Here is a 22741-nt window from a genome sequence, read left to right as displayed (position 1 = left end):
GCTATTTTAGGACATTATTTAATATCATGTGAATTCAGTAGTGGAACTACTTATCTGCCATTTTGTTTTTACCTCCAGTACTTCTGTTATTTATTTGATAGCTTTGTTGATTTTTTTTTTTTTTTTTGAATAACCTTGCTCAATCCACACTGAGCTCTGCTGTTGGTCGTTGTCTGCATAAAAAACTGAAAAGGATTTTTTTTGTTTTGTTTTCTAAAACAATTTTAGAAAACAAATTTTTTAGAAAAGGATTGACATTAATCTGGAAGAATAAGTAAAGAAAGCTGATGTAAGGTAGTATAATCAAATGTCAGATGAATGATTAGCAGAACAAGTTTTTGAAGAAAAGATGGTAGGAATATAAACCAAAGGAAGACCAAACCAATAATGATATCTTAGTTATTTGCGATTGTTATGACAATATACACAAGAAAATAATCATGATCTCTTGTAGCTCTTCATTGAACATCTTTCTCATTATTTTTTCCTATAATTTAGTCAGGAAAAACTATGTGTTGAAAGTCATATATTTATATATATATGCATGGAGGTTCATTTACTCGGTTGTCAAACATATTTTTAAAGAATTAAATGACATAAACTGAGAGAAAAGGAAAAAAGGTTTAATAGTATCACACGACTAGTTTCGGCTTTTTATAGCCTTCTTTAGGTGTTTTTATAAAAAAGAAAAAACATTAAACATTGAAGATAAAAAAACTGTGAACAGCACAGGAAAGTCACTATACATATTTAACGTGAAAACGTTGTAGTTAACGTATTCAAAACTGTTCCTTCGTTAGCACATTGTTGGGTGAGTGCGTGTGTATAGCATCTCGTGAGCTCCAGTATTTGATCACAGCAGAATGACAGTCTGGGAGGTTGTAGCTCAAATTATTATTTAAATGTACAGGGTTGAGGATGATTTCTCTAGATTCTACAATTTTTCTCTCCAATTCATCATGGCAACAGAAAATGTTGTTAGATCTATCCCAAAGGACTGTATGACTATGGTTTTCTTCATCAGAATCAGCCGAAAAAAGGACATGGCTGGACAGAGCACTGGCACGTGTTCTCTTATAAGCAATGTCCCTCCTACGCTCCTCCATACGCAATTCAATAGACTTGTCCATCTGGCCAAAGTAAGGAATGTCGCAGCCACACCATATCTTGTACACACCGGGATATTTCAAATTGTGATAGCTAGGCTTTGGACGGCTCACTAGAGAGCAGATCTTAGGAAGCAGAGTATATAAAGTTCTAGTGTTATATTTTTTGAGAACCTTGGCTAATTTTTGAGAGACTGAGCTTATATATGGGATAGATATGTTGCCTTTAACATTATTCATTTCGTCAGTATGGTGACTAGGAGGATTAAAAAGGTATTTTTTTAGTAATTTTTTGAGAATAACCATTCAGTCTGAAAATAGATCTTTCAGACTGAATGGTAGATCTTTTCTCTAGGTTTGTGTCATTTAATTCTTTAAATATATATATATGATTAAATAAATTTAATTACTAGAAGCTGAGAGATACCAAAATAGCAAAAATACTATTATTTGAGAAGAAATTATCCTAAATAGACTGTTTGTAAGCTGCTTTGTAATCCACCTCTCGCTGTACTAAAAATAGTACTGATGTAAAAGGCTTTATATCTCTACCGTTTTATTTTTATTTTTTTATTATTTTATTATTATTATTGTTAATATCCGACCTCCATGGAGTCAGAAACTCATTGTGGGAGGTGCACACAATGCTTATCAAATTGTTCTTTAAAACGATTCAATATGTCCACATACTTTAAATCCACACACTTCTTTTACTCCTCTTTCCAAATTCTGTTCCTTACTCAGTACACCTAAACCAGAACATGACAGCCTAAAATATCCAGGAGTTTTTCATCTTTTGGTTTAATGCAATGTATCCTATTTGGGTCAGAGAAAGAAATTCATTGAGTTGCTCTAGTTCTGCCATTCAGAAATTCATTCAGTTGTGCTGGCTCTAGTTCTGCCATATGTAATGACTCTCTCTCGTGAGGTTTAACCCTTTTACATATGGCAGAACTAGAGCCAGCGCACTGTCTAATCGCATTCTCAATTCTGCTTGCCCTAACAAGGAATATTCTGTCACATATCCAGTGATCTGAAACAAATCAGAAAACATTTTTAGATGCCACGATGAACCTGAGAAAAGAATTGTGAAATCGATAGAAATTGTCCTAAGTCCAGTCCATCTTAATACTAACTTTAGCTATAACCTATTTGATAGTAACTCTTTAGCTATCCAACTTTGGCATGCACAAGATCATGCATGCCTGCATGAACATGCCTGACAATACTATGGCATCCAGAATGCCTTTAAATGTCAGAAATATGTTTGCATGTTAATTTATAGCTGACTCTTGTAATGTTATTTTTGAATTTCTCTTTTCATGTTATGCACCCAGTGAAGTTTACTAAAAAAACAAAAATAGTTGTGCAATCAACTAATAAATAGTATTTTTGCTATTGCTATTTTGATATCTCTCAGCTTCTAGTCATTAAATTTATTTAATCATGTCATATAGACAAGTTAAAAAAAAAAAAAATATCATCATCATCATCATTATCATCATCAAATTCCTGCCATGTATCCTCAAGGGGTGTATACAGGATATGATAGTACTACATGGAAAAATTACATCATTACTAACTTCCTATCTACAATTTTCCTCCAAATCCATCTGTTACTTGTCAAGACTCCAACATTATCAGATCTTATATTTCTATCGTCTAAGGCACTTTGTACCGCATAAATCCACCTATATCTTGGTCTTCCTCTGGGTCGTTTTCCTGCCAACCTGGCAGAGAACACTTGTTTTGCTAATCTTTCCTCTCCCATTCTATTTAAGTGACCATACTACCTGAGATTAGCTCTGCTAACGCATTCCTGGATGCTGACAATGTCAAGTTCTTTTCTAATATCCTCGTTTTTAATATGATATTGCCATTGATGCCATCTGTTCATGCCTCTAATCTTTCTCAGGACTCTCATATCTGCGGTCTCTAGTCTTTGGTCAAGTGTTTTACTTCTGACCAAGCTCTCAGATCCATAAGTTAAAACTGGTTTGAACACTGTCTTGTATACAGCTAATTTAGTGTTCCGACTAATTTCTCTCTTATTCCATATGAATTTATTCAGTTGACTTCCCACCATACAAGCTTTGCTGATTCTGTTGTCTATTTCTGTATTGAATTTACCATCTTCAGTAAAAATCATGCCTAAGTAGCTGAAATGTTTTACTTGTTCCACAGGTTCTCCATTCACAACACAGTTGACATTTTCAATGATTCTGCCTATTTTCATTGTGTTTGTCTTTTTATTGCTGACCTTCATACCATATCTACTACAACAGTTATTCAATTTAGTCAGAGAATCTTGCAGATTTGTAGCAGATTTATTTAAAGTATAACATCATCCGCATAAATGACATTAACATCTCCAATTTTGATATCATGTTTAATACCACTTTCCTTCATAATGTGATCCATATAGATAATGAATAACAGAGGGGATAATGTACATCCTTGTCTCACACCAGATTTAACATTAAACCATCTTCCTGTACTTCCTTCTATTCTAACTGCTGACTTACAACTCAAATAAAGACTAAGTATTGCTTGATATAATGTCCCATTGACACCATATAAGTGTAGCGTATTGAATAGCTTCTCTCTTGGCACCTTGTCATATGCCTTTTCCAAATCGACAAAACTTAAATACAGATCTTTGTTATATTCCAATGCTTTCTCGACTATTTGTCGTAAAGTGAAGATCTGATCCTGACAGCCTCTATTTGGCCTGAATCCAGCTTGTTCTTCACCCAGCTTGTTCTACCACAATTCTTCTCAACCGTTTCTCAAGTATACCTGCATAGATCTTGCCAGGAACACTCAGTAGGGAAATACCTCTGTAATTCTCACATTCAGTTTTATTTCCCTTTTTATATATGGGTACTATGAGAGCTCTACTCCAATCATCGGGAATTCGTCCCTCTGTCCAGGCTTTCTGAACTATGCAGTGCAGCCACTGTAAGACTTTTATACCACCATACCTCAGCATTTCTGGTCGAATATCATCTACTCCTGCTGCCTTTCCACATTTCAGGCTTTTGATGGCTTTTTCAACTTCAAGTATGGATATGTATTCCTGAATGTATGCCTGTTGAGTGCTGTTTAGCACTGTGCTATCATTGCTTGTTTCATTTAGCAATTTTTCGAAGTAATTACTCCATACTTCAAGGATATCTTTTTCTTCCATTTTCATGTCACCTTTATCATCTCTAACTCCTTTTACAGCACTCTTTCCTCCATTCCTAAGCTTCTTCAACAACCTCCAGAATATTTTGCCACCTTCTTGATATTTATTTTCTATATTCTTGCCAAAGTCCTCCCATGACTTTTGTTTAGTTAATTTTACACATTGTTTAGCTTACTTACATTTGTCTCTGTATTCTCTAAGAGCACAAGCTGACTTCTTTGACAGGAACTTTTGATATGTTTCTTCTTTTCCTTCACTGCCTGTTTAACTTCCTGTGTCCACCATGGGGTTCTAATTTTTCTATCCTTGCAGACAACTTCACAACATGCCTCTCTGGCTGAATCAATTAATGTTTTCTTTTGGGCTTGCCACTGAATCGCCAAGGTTTGATTCCTGTTCTCAAACTCTTTCATTTTTTCTTCAATAATCTTTGTGTATTTTAGTCTACAGTTCACATCTGAGAGCTGCTCAACTTTTATTCACTTTAAAACTTTCTTACATGTTATTCTTTTCAATATGAAATTCAATTTTATCCTGCTCAACACTAAATAGTGATCACTTCCAATTTCAAATCCTCTGTACACTCTGCTGATGTTCTGCACCAGGGAGAAAACATCACTATCAACAATAACATAGTCAGTAAGACTTTCTTATTCCTTGCCTCTGCTCTCAATGTGAATTTGTGCACATTTTTATGTTGGAACATGGTGTTAGTAATAACCAGTCCATGTCCTGAGCAGAAATCCAATAGATATTTGCCATTATTATTAACTTTGCTCTTTTCTCCAAATTTTCCCAAAATATTTTTGTATGTCTCACAATCATTTCCTACTCTGCTATTTAGATCCCCAACAAGGACCAACTTTTCCTTTTTCATTGTGTCAGTTGCTTTTTCTAAAGCATCAAAAAATTCCTCCACTTCTACCTTAGTAGAACCTTCTGTGGGACCATAGGCACAAATAAGTCTCATTATCCAGTTCTCCATTCTCATATTTGCCCACATCACTCTACTTGAGAATGCCTGCCATTCAAGAAGATTAGCCTCTTATTTTGTGTTGAATGGCTATGGCTACTCCTTTTCCTTGCTTGTCATTGCCTGAATATAACATTTTGTATTTATTGCTCAGAAAGATCTCACAGTTTTTGTCTTTTTTGTTTCAGTCACCCTATTATGTCGATCTGGTACTTATCTAATTCCTCAGCTAGCTCCATCTCTTTGCCATTCAGGCTTCTTATGTTGACAGTATCGATCTTTAACTCTGGTGATGTTATGTTGAGTTGGGGTGTGTTTTCAGATTTGTTCCAGTAGCTGACTTTTCACTGTTCGCCCTGGTTCCCTGGGGAAAACAACGGGGGCCTTGTTTAACCGGGCGACGCCCCAGCCGGCATGAAATTTTGTCATGTTGTACCATTGTTTTTTATTTTGGTTTAACCCATAAGAATACAATTTGGTCGGCTAAATCCCAAATTGCCAGCCCATCCTCTTTCGATTAGTATCCAAGTAGATTCCCAAAAAAAAAAAAATATATATATATATATATTATGGGAAATCCATCCATGAGAGGTTGGCCAACCTATAGTACACTAGTAACTTGGATGGGGAAGAAGGACCTTGTTCACATTTATCTTGAAAATCTGTGGATTGTATTCCTTGGGAATCACATAAGATGGCAGACTATTTTAGATGACAGCAACAAAAAAGAATGAACAAGGAGGAGGAGGAGGAGGAGAAATTGTTTTGTAAGTTTGGAGATGCACTGTGAGAGAGTGTTGGTTACTTACTGCACACGTTTGAACTGATTTGACAGAGTCGGGTTATTGATGCTAATTCTGATGAGTTGCAGCTATAGAGGTATTTGTAGAAGATGCAAGCAGTGGAAAAGTGAAGTGTATTAGTGAGTGTGGGGATCATTTATCAGTCTGACTGCTCTTTTCTGCACAGATTCCAGTATCTATGGGAGCAATATTCAATGGTCAGATTTATGATTTGTATAAAGTTAGTTGTTTGGAGTTAAAGTAACACTTCATGTGAAAAAGAAAACCTTGAAGCAGAGAAGGCAGTATTTGTAATATGTTTGTGCCAAGAGAGATTTGAGGTTAGTGTTATCCCCAGAAGATAAATCTCATTCTGTATGGAGATTTGAGTGTTGTCAAAAGTAAGACTGGAAGAGAAAGGTTCTCTTTTGTGTGATATAAGACAGGTGTTGCATTGAAATTGACCAGATTATCCAAATCTCACTGATGAATATTTTGGAGATCTGTATTTAAGGTGGTAGTGGTTAGGGCTCAGGAGATTGTGGTGATTTGTGCATCATTAATATTCCTTAAACTCATCTTTTAGTATAGTTTTGTCTTTCATTTGTTGTCTTCAACAGTGAAACAATCTTTTCAGTACTTTGGTGAAAGTATTAATAGTATGCTTTTATGAGAAAATGCTTAGACCGTGTTTGGAATGATTTGGAATATAAAAACTAATATTTATTAATTTAAAATCGTTGGAAAATAATATATATCATGCATCAAAGTGAAATTTCAGCTTTACATTCATGTTTAATGTTATCTCAAGTATTTATTTCTAGGTCTCATCTGGAGACTTAGACCTAATGACACAGATATTGAGATATTGAATCATACCAGACATCTTCTCCATGAAGTTTTGGAAGCAGAAACAGGAATTCATCCTGGATGGATTAATAATGGTGGTTTGTTTATAGCGAATTCTAAGGAACGCTTAGATGAATATAAACGGCTGATGACTGTAAGTGTTTATTAATTATCTTCTTAATAAACTATTAATATTAGAATACTAAATGGCTCACCTACTGTTACTTTCAGTAATGCACAATCACCAGAAAAGAGTGGACATAATAAAAACATAAAAGTTACTAGGGGGATTTTATGTAATTGCTGCAGAAGAAATTTTTCAATCCTGTAATAACTCAAATACTTTCAATACTGTATTTACTAACTTGCCTTTTTTTTTCCAAAATTAAAGTTAAAAAATCGTGGTGCAAATTATAAGGGGGGATTTTCGGAAACTAAAGTTTTTCAGGAAAAAACTAAACTGACATTTGTAATTAAATCCTCAATATTCATTATAATTTATAATTGTTCACATTATTTATAAAATGAATGCATTTAAATTTTAATTATCAACATTATTTAATCGTTGCCAATTTTAAAAAACTCTTGGCAATTCTTTCTGGTGGAATGTCTCAAGCTCTCAAAATCCTGTTGAACAACAGTTAATGATGGTCTCTTAATCTTCCCTGCCAGAGTCAGGTCATAGCCACTGGCAGCCATTCCCTTTGTGTAGAATTTTTGTACGTATTTTTGTCGTTGAATGATTTGTTGACCGATACATCCAAGGGCTGTAGACAAGGTGTAAGGCCACATCAGTCTTCACATCTGAAAGTTGTTTTAATATTTCAGATCCTAAGCATCTGTGGAAACTATCCCACATGAGGAGAGCTGGGCATCGAAAGAGGGGAAATTTCCCCTTCGACACAGTTTTTCCTTTTGAATATTACGTAAGGAGACAACTTTCTTCCATCTGCAGTAATTGCCAGCGTGATTGTACATCGTGATTTTTCACTTCCAGCTGTGCACATTATAAAATGTTTTTTTCACCGTTTTTTGTTGTTATTTGGTGCAGCATGTCAAAACTGAGAGGGTGCTTGATCGGCATTGGCTATTTGTGATAACATATAGTTATTGCTCTTCCTAAGTTGAATCACATAGCAATGAAAATCTATCACTTTATCCTTGAAATCTTATGGCCAACGATTGTTGAGTTGAAATGCTGGTTGTCTTCAACAGAATTTCAAAATATCTGAAACTGCCATAACAACATTCACTATCTATTTCTTACTTAAAAGTTTTAAACTTTTTTCATGTGCAAAAAAGTTTTGAGGTATATGCAAAACTTTTTAATTTCTTTTTTTTTTTTTCATGAAGTAAAATCAAGGATGCGAGATATGTGCGAGGGCGAGTTATATTCGAGTAAATACGGTACATGACTGAAAGTGAGAGAACCAGAGGTCATCTTGAGTTTGTTTAAGAGTGTAGTTTGTAAAGGAATGAGGAATAAAGATATGATAAATGAATGTAATTGCCAGAGTCAGTCAAGAGTGATTTGTTAGTAAATGAGTTAAAACTGAGGTATGATCAGTATTGTGAATAATAGTTTGCATGGGCCTCCTATAATGAGTTTTCAGACTTAATTCATGGAGATGCCCATATAACGATGATAATATTAATAATAGTTATTTTTTATTGCTACTTTCACTGTCTGTACACTCAGATGCATATTCTTTTTTTCTTATTTTTTGCCTTTTATCTAAAATTTTGCAATTTCAGTTATTATTTTATAGACATCCATTCTAGGTGTTACAAAGTTTATTATAACACTTTTGAAACTATCAGATATCATCTCCACTGACACCACCCCTTAGTCAGTGCTTTCCTATGAACCCACCATTTCTCTAAGAAAAACATATGCTTTTTGCTTCTTTGCTGACTACTTTCAGACCGCTTTCTTGTGCAACTTCCAGAAATGATCCTTGCACATTTCCATGCAGAGTGATGCTTCTTTCAGCTTTTTTCTTTAGAAAAGCTCCTCGATGTCCTGGTGAATACATCTCAATGACTTCTACAGCCAACTCCCCCCCCTTCTGTTTACTAAACTCTGCAAATTATTCTCTCTCTCTCTCTCACACACACACACACACACACACACACACACACACACACACACACACACACACACACACACACACACACACACAGAATCTGTCCTCAAAGTCAATATTCTGCCATCCTGATATCTTTTTTTATTTGCCTTTATATGCTCTCCAAAGTTTTCTCATCCCCTTGAAATCCAAGCTACCAGATCAGTGCACAGTAGTCTAGATCAGAACCCACAACAAAAATACCCATCCTTATACTTTGCTGGATCTGTATTATCAGAATCCATGCTGGTTGCCGATTAACTGGTGAGCTTCTAGCTAGTGAAGAAGTTGACCATTGATAACTTTCTCCATTATTTTGGAGAGGATTGAGGTGATAGCAATTGGTCAGTAGTTGGATGGTAGGCTTTGGTCTCTCTTTTTTGGACTGGGTTGGATATATGTTAATTTCCATGAGATGGGATGGGTGCCAGCTGAGTATAGAAATTGAAGAGATAATAGAGGACAGGCGTTAGCTTTTGAGCACAATGTTTGAGTACAATAGGAGAGATGCTATCAGAGATGACTTTGTAGTGTTCGGGTTGTCTAATATTCTTCTTATGTCTTTCTATCGAAAGGCCACAGGAGGCATATGGTGCTCAGTTGCTGTATGGAAGGAGGTGATTTGCCTTCATTGTCTATGCAGGAGTTAGAGGAAAAGAGTTATGCTAGGAGGTCAGCTTTTTCTTTGGGTGTTGTATCAGTGGTGCCATCTGGATGGATGAGAGGTGGAAGCACAGGTGAGCCGAAGTTTCATCTGATGGCTTTTGCAAGGGACCAGAAGGCACATCTTCCATTTGGACAAGAGATGAGTTTTCTGCTATTGGCCTTTATAAAGTTAGATTTGGATTTGCTGATAGCTGATTTATATTGTGTGCTTCCACATAGGCTGAGTATGAAGCTTTTATTCTCGATGCAAGCCACCTGTAGTAAGCTGAATTTTTTTCTTTGACTGCTTTCATATATCTTCGGTTGAACCAAGACTTGGAAAAGTGGATGAGAATTTTGGATGGAATGAGGGAAGAATGCCTTAATGCCACTGTGGATGATTTCTGTGACTGGGTCAGAAGTGTGTGAAGCAATAGTCATACAATGGGAAAGAGTAGCAGTAGTTCATTCCATTTTGTACCTTTGTAGTGTCAGAGGACACAAGGTTGGGTGTGGTCAGAGGAGGGGCATTCTGTGAACCTGGAAACTTGTCCAAGACTGTAGTCTGAGTTGGTCAGAGGAGAGGTAATCTCTACAGTGTATCTGGAAGGAAACTAAGTAAAAAAAATATATCAGGGGTATTGGGAAAGTGGAGGGGATTAGCTGGTATTTGGACAGTTCAGCTCTGCAATGAATTTGGATAGGTCAGCAATGATCTAATGCATTATTTGCATTAGATCATTGCTTATAGCAAACACTTCTGCATCATGTCCAGCTTGATTGGTAGTGTTAATAGAAAGCCAGTTGGAGTTGTAGATATTCAGGTCACCTAGGATGATGACTTCACTGTTTGGATAGCTGGATTATAGATGGTTAAGTTTCATGCAGAGGAAGGTGAAGATATCTTTGTGATTTTTAGTTTGGGGACCAGTAAAAGCTATGTGAGACAATGAAACCTTCAGCCAGAGGAGATCAAAAGTAGGGAATTCTAAATTCGACATTCTCTAGCAGGCAGTGTCAGAACATACAAAGGCCCAGGTGCCACCTTTGTGAAATGAATCATGAAGAGTGTAATTTGGGCATTGGAGGTGAACTGTAGCTGCATTTGGGTTTCTCCCTAATCCTTGAAGAGAAGAAGAAAAAGAATTTGCCATCTTCACTAAAAATTGCACCTAAATAGCTAAAATGTTTCAGTTGTTCAATGTTCTCCATCAGCTGCATCCATTATGAATGCAGTTGATGTTTTCTGTTCAGTGTATCTGTCTATTTTCATTGTCTTTTGATTGCAAGTTTTCATACAAAAAATTACAACGGTTATTGAGTTTAGTCAGGAAATCTTACAGACTTGTACTGGATTTATTTAGAAGTATAACATCATCTGCATAAAGAAAAGAGCTGAGATTAATATCTCCAATTTTGATATCCAGTTTAATGGATATCAAAACTTTCCTTCATAATCTGATCTATATAGATGATGAATAACAGTAGAGATAATATGCACCTGATTTAACATGATTGCATGATATAATGTCCCATTTACATCATATTATTATTATTACCCTAAGATCCCTGTGAAGTAGACTCATCTAGGAAGATCCTTTTATCACTCATCACACTGCATCTTAAACACATACAAATTCTCTGCAGATACCACACTCTCAGGCAAGGGATTCACAACTCTGCATGCAAAACACTTGCTTCTTACTCCCCTGCTCAAAAACCCTCCTTATACAGCTATCAGGGATGACCTCTGGTTCTCCCCTGATTTCCCACCATTTTCTGTAAAATCTCTTCAATATTGATCCTATAAGAACCCCTTACTAACTTGTAGGTCTCTATCATATCGCCCCTCTTCATCCTATCCACTAAACTGTAAATTGCATCTTCTCAAACTTTTCTCATATTCAACATTCCATAAATCAGAGATCTGGACCCTTTCCAACATCTCTTCAGCCTTTTGAAAACCAGGTGGCCAAATCTGTGCACAGTATTCCATATGGCCTAATTAGAGTCTTATACAATGGAACAAGAATCTCCTTACTTCTACAAGTCATTGTCCTCCACATCATTCCCAGAATTCGTTATGTTGTCCCAATTTTGGCATTGTGCCCTCTAATTTCAGATCCTTACCCACTATCTATCACCCCAAGATCTATTTCCTCTACTTCCAACAATATATCCCCCACCAAGCATAAATTCTACATCCTATCTTTGTTTACAAAATTTTAAAACCTTACATTTTGCAATATTGAACATGCATCCCTATTCCTATGCTAATTCACTCAATCTATTCAAGTCTTCTTGTAAAGCCACAATATCTTCTCTACTCTTCATAGTTCATCCCAACTTTGCTTGTTATGTTGTCCCAATTTTGCCATTGTGCCCTCTAATTTCAGATCCTTACCCACTATCTATTTCCACTATCTATCACCCCAAGATCTATTTCCTCTACTTCCAACAATATATCCCCCACCAAGCATAAATTCTACATCCTATCTTTGTTTACAAAATTTTAAAACCTTACATTTTGCAATATTGAACATGCATCCCTATTCCTATGCTAATTCACTCAATCTATTCAAGTCTTCTTGTAAAGCCACAATATCTTCTCTACTCTTCATAGTTCATCCCAACTTTGCTTGTTATGTTGTCCCAATTTTGCCATTGTGCCCTCTAATTTCAGATCCTTACCCACTATCTATTTCCACTATCTATCACCCCAAGATCTATTTCCTCTACTTCCAACAATATATCCCCCACCAAGCATAAATTCTACATCCTATCTTTGTTTACAAAATTTTAAAACCTTACATTTTGCAATATTGAACATGCATCCCTATTCCTATGCTAATTCACTCAATCTATTCAAGTCTTCTTGTAAAGCCACAATATCTTCTCTACTCTTCATAGTTCATCCCAACTTTGCATCATCTGCAAACAACTGAATATCTCTATGCAAATCTTTGCCAATTGTTCCCCCATACACAACTTGCTGATACCTATCAGATAGTCAGTCTCTGATCCAATGCACTAATCTAATATACCAACCACTCTAGTTTGACTATCAACTTATCATGTGGTAACATCCATATATATATATATTATAAGCATAGCATTTTGAACGGTGGCACCTTGCCATGTGTCTTTTTCCAGGTCTGCGAAACTTAAAATACAGATTCTTGTTATATTCCCATGATTTTTCAACTATTTCTCTTAAAGTAAAAATACGAACCTGACAACCTTTATTTACATTGAATCCAGCTTGTTCTTCTCCAAGCTTCCCTTCCACAATTTTTCTTAACCATTTCTCAGGTATATTTGCATAAATCTTGTGTGGAAATTTCTCTGTAATTTTCACATTTAGTTTTATTCAGTAGACAGCCATGATTATCTAGTGGTTAGGACATTGTGTTGTGGCCACAATAACCCAGGTTCAAATCCTGGTCACGGCAATTTTTTGCCAGCCTGGTTGGCCGAGTGGTTAGCCTATCTGCTCTCCAACCAAAAGGCAGCAGGTTCGAATCCTGCCGTGGGCATGGATGTTTGTGATTGTCTGTGAAAATACTAGTGGTGGTGGTCGTGGTCGGCAGTAGATGGCATTGGCGTGGATGATGGTCAAGGGCACTGATAATTCTTTAGCTGCTTCATGCAAGACCCATTGCGGTATACCATCCAACCGAATGAGGCTGGAATTTGGATTGAAAGTGATAGTGGTGGGAGAATGTGCAGAAAGTGTAAGCAAAGTGAGGAGTTGAAGTATGTGTCAGGTAGTGAGATAGTTATGGTTGAAGAAAGCCAGAATGTGAGTGAAAATAGTGGCTTGATAGAGAATTACGATGTACAAGATGGCAATGAGAGCGGTGATCTAAGAAAGAGTGAAAGCAACCATACTGAGAGAGAAAATGGTTTAAATGATAAAAATAATGAGGAATTATTTGTAGGAAGTGAGATCGCTAGGTTGCACGCAGTGATACAAAATGCGCAGCGACAATTAGAGCACCAGCAAAACTCTTTCCCGAGTGATTCGGCTAACGTAAAAAAACAGTGCAAGAATGAGAGAGTTTCTGAAATGAAGGAAAGAGTGCTGTATGGTGACTCGTTATTAAGAGGGGTGATAGATGGCAATGTAACTAAATCATACTTACCGGGTGCAAAATTTAAGGATGTAAGTGAGAGTATTAGAGTGCAAAAACAGAGGGAGAAAGAATTAATAATTGTGGCGGGTACGAATGAATTGAAAGGTGATAAATTTTTTATGAGAGAGGACTTGAAAGTATTGTTAAAGGTAGCGAAAGAAAAGAGTGACAGAGTTAGAATGGTTAGTCTGTTGCCACGGTATGACAGAGAGGAGTTTAGGAAGAGGGCCATAATCGCAAATGACATTATGCGTAGGTTATGCAGACGGTGTGGTGTGGAATTCGTGGACGTGTGGAATGAGTTTGAAGGGCGAAAGGACTTATACAAGATGGATGGCCTGCATTTGAATGGACTTGGTGTGCGGAGACTGGAAAAAGTGTTGCTGAATGAAGTGAAAATGGATGTGCAAAACCAGGGAAACTAGAACTACCAAGGAGGGGGGGGGGGGAATGGATATGCAGACATCAGTGAGACGGATGAGTGTAAGAATGTATATAATGTACCCGAGCCAGCACTAAGGACAAAAAATGGGAATGGGTCATTTAGAATAACGCATCAATATAGGGATGGGACTAAGGGATCACTGCATTTCATGTATTCTAATGCCAGGAGTATTAGGAACAAGAAGGAAGAATTTTTGGCCTTGATTGGCTCTTCCTGGCCACAGGTTATTGGCATTAGTGAAACATGGCTGACGGAAGAAGATATAGTTAGTGGGATAGAATGTGTAGGTTATAGTGTGTTTAGGAGGGACAGAGAGAATAAAATGGGGGGAGGGGTATTATTGATGATAGCTGATGAACCACAGCCAAGGAGAATTGAAGTTGTATCGCAGGATAGTCAAAGGAGCTCATTTGAGGCTATTTGGTGTGAGATTGAGACTGGCAGAATAAAATATACAGTTGGGTGCTGCTATAGACCAGGTGATGGAATAGACGGTGGAGATAGTATGCATAGGGAAATTGATGAAATGAGTGGAAGGAGGGTAATTATTATGGGGGATTTCAACTATGGTAACATTGATTGGAAGGAGGAGAGGACACATGTGAGGAAGGAAAAGGATTTTATTCAATTATTAAGGGATAACTATCTGAGACAGCATGTAATTGAAAATACTAGGGGTGTGAGAGTGCTTGACCTGGTAATAGCATCTGAGAATTTGACTGTAATGAATATGACCATGTTGCCACCTATTGGTGAGAGTGATCATAAGGTCTTGACCTGGGAAGTGGCTAAAGGTGTTGAATTTTCGATTAAGACGGTATATGTGGAATTACCGTGCTGACAAGTATGACAAGCTTAGGAGATTGCTTGGATCAGTGCCATGGCATGTACAACTGCAAGGGCTGGATGTCGATAGAGCATGGGAAGTGGTCAAGGAGCATTTACAGGAGGTAATGGCTGATTGTATACCTAGGGTCCGAATAGTAAAACAAGTAGGGGTTAAATGGATGAATAACACCATTAAGCTTGAGCTGCAAAAAAAGAAACAACTGTGGAGGGAATTTAAAGAAAGGGGTGACCTGCAGGCACACGAACGGTATAAAGTGCAGGCCAGAAAGGTAACGAGTGTGGTAAAAAAAGCAAAAGCGGATTATGAAAGGAAACTAGCTTTGCAAGCAAAAGAGAATCCCAAACAGTTCTTTCAATATGCTGCAAGCAAGAAAAAAACTGTACACGGCAAAATGATTTTAAGGAATGACGATGGTAAGGAGGTCACGGAATCAGTCGATATAGTGGAGTTACTGAGCGCGCACTTTGCAAAAGCATGTCATCCAGGTGGTGACATTGAAAAAATGAAGGAACCATTAGTTTATATGGGAATAGTGATGAATGAAGTGGAGGTAACTAGTCTATTACAGAACCTTAATGTGAACACATCTGTGGGATTGGATGGTATACCGGCACGGGTCTTGCGTGAAGAGGCTAAAGAATTATCAGTGCCCTTGACCATGTTGTTTAATCTGAGTCTCAGGTCTGGTTTAGTCCCGAAGGTGTGGAAAGAGGGGAAAATAGTTTCACGGCATAAAGGAGGATCCAAGACTATGGTTGCAAATTACCGACCGATCAGCATATCAGGAGTCGTTGTCAAGGTCTTAGAGAAAGTAGTCAAGGGAAAAATACAGGAATGGATTGATGAAAATGAGATACTGTACAGGGGACAGCATGGCTTTGTGAAGGGTTGATCATGCTTCACTAACTTGCTCAAGTTTTATAACAAGGTGATGGCTGAACTGGATAAGGGAAATGGGTTTACAGTGATACTGCTGGACATGGCAAAGGCGTTTGACAGGATACCACATGGAATACTAATCCGTAAACTACAACATATGGGAATGGATATAGGGTTGGTGAGGTGGATAGGTGGTTGGTTGATAGAGAGATATCAAAGAGTAGTTTATTCAGGAGTTGAGTCCAAAAGACGGCCTGTGACTAGTGGTGTGCCGCAGGGTTCTGTTCTTGCACCACTGCTGTTTAATCTGTTCATTAACAATATAGGGAAGGATCTAAGTGGAACAATTCATTTGTTCGCTGATGATGCAAAGTTGGGTAGGGCAATAAAGAATGCAGAAGATGTCAAAGTCTTGAAGGATGACTTAGATACATTGGAGTTCTGGGCTAAGGAGAATGGATGTCAATTTAATGTGACAAAATGTAAGGTTATGCATTTTGGGGTGAAAAGATTAGCAGCAGTATACCACATTGGTGGAACTGTACTCCAAAAGATTGATGAGGCCAGGGACTTGGGAGTGTTAGTGGATAGGGAGATGAAGTTTAGGGGGCACATTGCAAAAGTAGCGAAATCAGCTCATCAACTCACTTAGTTGTTGAAAAATACCTTGACGAGCAGAGACAAGCAAGTTATTGTACCTCTGTACCGAGCCTTGATAAGACCTCATCTCGACTACTGTGTCCAGATTTGGTCACCTCGGTTCCTTCTTGATGGGGAGGAGGTGGAGAGGATCCAGAGGCGAGTGACTAAGATGATAACAGGTCTATGGAATGAACCATATGAGAACAGGTTGAAGATTTGTGGGTTGCAGAAACTAGTTGATAGGCGGAGGAGGGGAGATATGATTGAGACATTCAAATTGCTAAAGGGATTCTATAGGATTAATTCAGAGGATATTTTTGAGATCAGGACTGGTGGTGGGAGAACTAGGGGACATCTATGGAAGCTGGGCAAGAGTGTGGTTAGCAGGGGTGTTAGAGCTGGGTTCTTTACTTTTAGAGTGGTAAATGAGTGGAATAAGCTGCCAGAGTCTGTTGTGGGTGCTATGACGGTGAACGAGTTCAAGACAAGGTATGATAGATACTGTGAGAATGTAATCGCATAGTTGTGTGGACATGATGTTTAGGGCCTCCGTCGATGAGTCTAAGGACTCCTGGAGTCGCCCAAAATAATAATAATAATAATAATAATGATGAAAGTAGTTGTGGTTCATTGTAGTTGGTAAGTTAAGTGGTGGAAATGGAGAATTGTGAACTAGGTGCCCTCCCTTGATGAGTCTTTGGACTCCCTGGAGTTGTGTAATAATAATAATTTCTTTTTAAAGATGAGAGCTCTACTCCAATCATTCAGAATTTGACCCACTGACCAGTCTTAAATTATACAATGTAGCCACTGTAAAATTTTTACACCTCCATATTTGAGCATTTTTAGTCAGACGTCATCTACTCCTGCACATTTCAGATTTTTGATGGCTTGTTCTACTTCATATGGGACAGCCAACACGCCTACTCGAAGACCACATAGAGTAGGTGAGAAATCAGCAATGTGGTCAGCCAAAGACGTGAAACACATAGCCACCCTCAACATAATATCATTATACCAACTTGGAAAATTGCAATTAGTCCAGGAAAATTTAAAAAGACTGAAATGGAGTATTTTAGATTTATCAGAGACACATTGGTGCACAGATGGATTCATGGATTTACCAAAAGGAAGACTATACTTCTCAGGAAGAAAAGATAACATACACAGAAAAGGAGTTGCATTATTAATTGAGAAAAAACTTACACACTCAGTAATTGAAATAAAACCAGTGTCTCCTAGAATAATCACAGCAAAACTACAAGCAAAAGAAAAAGGTCAAACAATTAAAATAATCCAAATATATGCACCAGACAGTAACCATTCAGAGGAAGAAATAGAAAATTTCCATGAAGAACTACAACAGGAAATAGATAATTCCAAAAATAGAGAACTCATGATAGTGATGGGAGATTTTAATGCTAAAATAGGACAGTTCACAGCAAACAAAAAAGATATGATGGGGAAATTTGAATACGGAGAGCTTAACGACAGAGGAGAACAATTATTCCACTTCTGTAAAGCAAATAGTCTAATGATTGCAAACACATTGTTCTATCAATGCCCTAATAATAAATATAAATGGACATCCCTAGATAGTAATATAAAGAACTGCATAGACTATATCATCATAAACAAACAATGGAAAAGATCAGTAAATGATGTACGAACATTAAGAAGCTTTGATTTCGACACTGACCACCAAATATTAACTGCCGAAGTGAAGATAAAATTCAACAGGAAAGACAATATCAGAAAAGAAGAAAGCATCAACCTATCAAAACTAAAAAAAAACAAGCAGTAGTCAATTTTTAGAACAGATGTGCTTGAAATTAAAACCCTCCATTTTCCAGAACAGCGGAAAATACCAGGAAGAAGGAAAAGAAACAGTGTTATCAATTGCAAAAGACGTTCTAGGTACCAAACCCAAAATAAACAAACAGTGGATAACCCAAGAAATTGTTGCTACAATAGAAGAGAAAAGAGAGACCAAGATACTTGTAAACCAACAAAACAATGAAGAGAATAGAGAAAAATACAGTGCACTAAAAAATAAAGTTGATAACCTATGCAAAAAAGCCAAAGAAAAATGGTTAGAAGAAAAAGCTAAGAAATGGCAAGAAGCATACCAACAACACAACCAAAAAGTCTTCCATGACACTATAAGAGAAATTACAAAGGAATTCTCAGCAAAAGCAGTAACAATGATAAACAACATTGTTACTGAAACCAGGAATATTGAAGATAAGAAAAATCTGGTCAAACCATTTTATGAATATCTTTCACCAAAGAAACATCCGCTCGGTTTAGCCTAGTGGCTTTGAGCTTCACAACCATATGCCTGGGGAAGGAGTGTCCTAGGTTCGATTCCCGTCGACGACGCGAGTAGCTTAAGGATCTTCTTCAGCCATAGCCAAGTTAGCTGGTCTTGGGCGTGGACAGCAGGGTTTTTTCTGCCTGTTTATCTGGGATTTTTCATCCCGCAAGCAGCAAACCAGTTTCGTGAACACACACGGATTACAGCCAGGAATACTGACCCAGCCATAGGCTTCATTCGTCAGCTATGCCAGTTCCGGAGCCCAGATAAAATTTGGGAAGACTAGATGGTGCCGTAATCCCCCCCCCATAAAAGGGGATTCATGGTCATTGCACCATCACACGGAATTTATTTATACCAAGGAAACAAAACTACAATACAACAATAGAAGAAAATAATGACCACCCAAAAATTTTACAAGACGTCAGATATGCAATAAAACAGATGAAAAACAATAAAGCACCAAGTATTGATACTATCCCTACTGAACTGTGGTCATATGGAGGCAGCACATCAATAGAATATTTAACAACCCTATTCAATAAAATACTACAAACAGGAGAGATCCCAGATGACTGGAGAACTGGAAAGATCATCCCAATATACAAGAAAGGAGACAAAAGAGACTGCAAAAATTACAGACCAATCAATTTACTCTCCCACACCTATAAAATATTCATAAGAATTATACAAAATAGATTAAAAAACACCTATGAAGAACTGATAGGCATCGAACAAGCTGGTTTCCGAGGAAACTATTCAACAATAGACCAGAGTTTTACATTGCACCAACCAGCAGAGTTCAGCTGGGAAGACCATGAAGAACTATATTGTTGTTTTGTGTACTTTAAACAAGTTTTTGATAGTATCAATAGAGAAATCCTTCTTAAAGTTCTACTAGAAAAAAACAATAGATAAATGCATAATACAGTTTCTGATAAAATATTACTCTAAGACAAATGCAGTAATTAAAAAGGACACACTCACAACAAAACCCATAGAGATCCAAAAAAGAGTAATGCAAGGATGCCCATTACCCCATGCCTATTCAACATATATCTAGATGAAGGTGTAAAGAAGGCAATAGACAATGAGCCTGGAATCAATGTCAATGGTTTAAACATAAATAATATCAAATATGCAAATGATCTCGTCCTTATTGCAAGAACTCCAAATGAAATACAAAGGTTGATAAACAAGCTAAACAAAACCTGTAAAACATATGACATGACAATAAATATACAAAAGACAAATAGGGAGGAACAGAACTACCATCTCAGCCACCCTAAATGGAGAACAAATAGAACAAGTAGACAACTTCATATATCTTGGATCAAAACTAACAAAAACAATAGATGAACTCAAAACAATCAAACACAGAATAGCGATAGGATGGACCACCATGGGAAAATTACAGAAAATCTGGAAAACAAACAAGATATCTAAGCAAGCCAAATTCAAATTATATGAATCAATAATTATACCAACAGTCATCTATGGAGCAGAAGCGTTGACAGTTAAGAAAAGAGAGGAGAAAAAACTGCTGGCATTTGAAATGAAATGCTTAATAAAAATAAATAGAACAAGTTGGATAGAAAAGAAAACAAACAGCACAGTTAGACAAGAATTATTATAGAAAAACAATAATAGAAAAAATTAGAAAACAACAACTGAGATGGTTTGGCCACACTGTACGCATGGATGCAGACAGACTTCCTAACATACTAATCAATACTTTTCCAACTGAAAAAAGAAGACCTAGAAGATCAAGAATTACCTGGCTGAAATCAGTAAAGAACATATCGGGATGAAGAACGTATGAGGAACTTTTTCGGACAGCAAGGAATAGAGAAGACTGGAAGATCCTGCTCAAGAGAAGACTCAACCTGTCTTAGATGGAAGAGAAGAAAAAGAAAAGTTCTACTTCAAGTATTGATATGCATTTTTGATTGTGTTTCTTATACTGTCACTGCTTGTTTTTTCATTTAGCAGTCTTTCAAAGTAATTATCCAGACATCTAGAATATCTTTATCTTTAGTTTTCATCTCACCTTTATCTCCTTCTAGGTTGGTATATATTATTATTATTATTATCTGATACCTCTAGGGAGTCAAGGACTCATCGAGGGAGGCTATAAATAACCCAAACCAGCTATTATACCTTCCCTTAAATTCATTCACATTAGATGCACTCAATACCCCTAAGGGCAAATTATTCCACTCACTCACTGCTCTCTGGGAGAAAAATCTAGCTCTTTTTTGACTGTGAACAAACTTGACTTCCATGGATGTCTCTGTGTTCTCTCCTCACCTTCCATATAATGAAAAATTTCATCAGTTGATATCCTATAACACCCATTAAAAAGTTTATAGACCTCTATCATATCGCCCCTCTTTCTCCTGCTAACCAGAATCTACAATCCACATACTTGCAATTCTTCTTCATAATCTATACTGAACAGGTTTTTGCGAAAGTCCTCCCATTGAATTTTAGCAAAAAAGACAGAACAATCTATAACAACTTAGTCTTCAGGTCTTAATGCCATCCTCCCAATTGTATGCAGGGTGTCCAGGATCCTGTCCTAAATCATCTCTTTTATACTCAGCTGGCATCTTTCTCAGTGCATGGAAGTAAACCTATATTCTGCATATTTCTACTGAATCATTTCTTCTGCATAATTCTACTGAACCTCCTCCTTCCTTTTCAGATTAATGGAAAAGGTCATCAACAGTCAACATCCTCATTGGTGTATCCGTGGAGAAGTTGTTGACAGGTACACCACTTAATCTGTGTCCACCAGTATGGATTCTGCCACTCTAGATCATCCACTGCTGGACACACAGTGAAAAGTTTTAGAAAAAGTACTGCTGCTGATATGTCTAAAGTGTTTCATTGCATCTGGCATCAATGCATGCTCAATAAATTTCTTTCCTTTGTCTTCTTTCCACCCTTTGTAATTGAGTAGCCAGTTTTCTCTCTGAGTGATCATTGCATGCTGTAGTGGATGACCTCCACTCTTCAAACTTCTCTGCCAGTGTAGAAATGCTTCACAGTTTTGTTCTGTCACCTATCCTCTTTCTCCTATGCACATATAACTTTCTCCCATTCAATAATCCTATCCACAGTTTTTAGATGTAAGTACACTCCATGATTTCTACTCATTCGACAAACCCTGCAGTGCACAGGGTTGCAAGATTCAAAATCTTTCACAATCAGCAGGAAACACTAATTGCTGTTTTCAATGGGAAGAGAATAACTCACTTCAAAAAAAAAAAATGCAGTCTTGCCTTCTTTTTCACAGAAAGAATCTCATTTCACTTCCCGTACGTTCAGTAATTCCCAAATCACCTAACAGGAAGAGAGCAGATCTTTCTCTTCTTGAACTAACATTTATCTCTAGCCTTTTCCTTGCATACATCACATTAATAGTCTCCTCAACTTCTAAAATTAGGCATTCTTTTTCTGCTCCAGATTCTACATTTTTTCATCCAGCTACTAACTGTACAAATCCCAAATCTGTTGATCCTTAGAATGCTGTTCACATGTTTGGGATAGTGTGCCAAAGGCTAAAAATTCATGATATTCTTCTGAAGAGGATAATTTGACTGATAGATTATCCTCCTTTCACTGACCCATTTAATCAGCTATTTTGCAGACTCTTTGTTTCAGCTCCAGCTACTAACTGTACAAATCCCAAATCTGTTGATCCTTAGAATACTGTTCACATGTTTGGGGTAGTATGCCAAAGGCCAAAATTTCATGATACTCTTCTGAAGAGGATAATTTGACTGATAGATTATC

At 37.1% G+C, this 22741-nt stretch overlaps 1 protein-coding gene across 1 annotated transcript in view; it reads left to right on the top strand.

Moving 5' to 3' along the window:
• LOC150103805 (sarcosine dehydrogenase, mitochondrial-like) overlaps window positions 1-22741 on the top strand; it is a 383814-nt gene that overhangs the window by 53444 nt on the left and 307629 nt on the right. The window contains exon 5 of the mRNA XM_090397147.1: window positions 6876-7054. Coding sequence (XP_090253273.1) covers window positions 6876-7054 — 179 coding nt within the window. The remainder of the gene's footprint in view (window positions 1-6875; window positions 7055-22741) is intronic.

Source organism: Typopeltis vanoorti, chromosome 8 (assembly GCF_054136105.1).
Source record: "Typopeltis vanoorti isolate ZY-2024b chromosome 8, IOZ_Tvanoo_1.0, whole genome shotgun sequence".
NCBI lineage: Eukaryota > Metazoa > Arthropoda > Arachnida > Uropygi > Thelyphonidae > Typopeltis > Typopeltis vanoorti.
The sequence above is the reverse complement of the archived record's forward strand: the minus strand, read 5'-3'. Positions and strand labels throughout refer to the sequence as shown.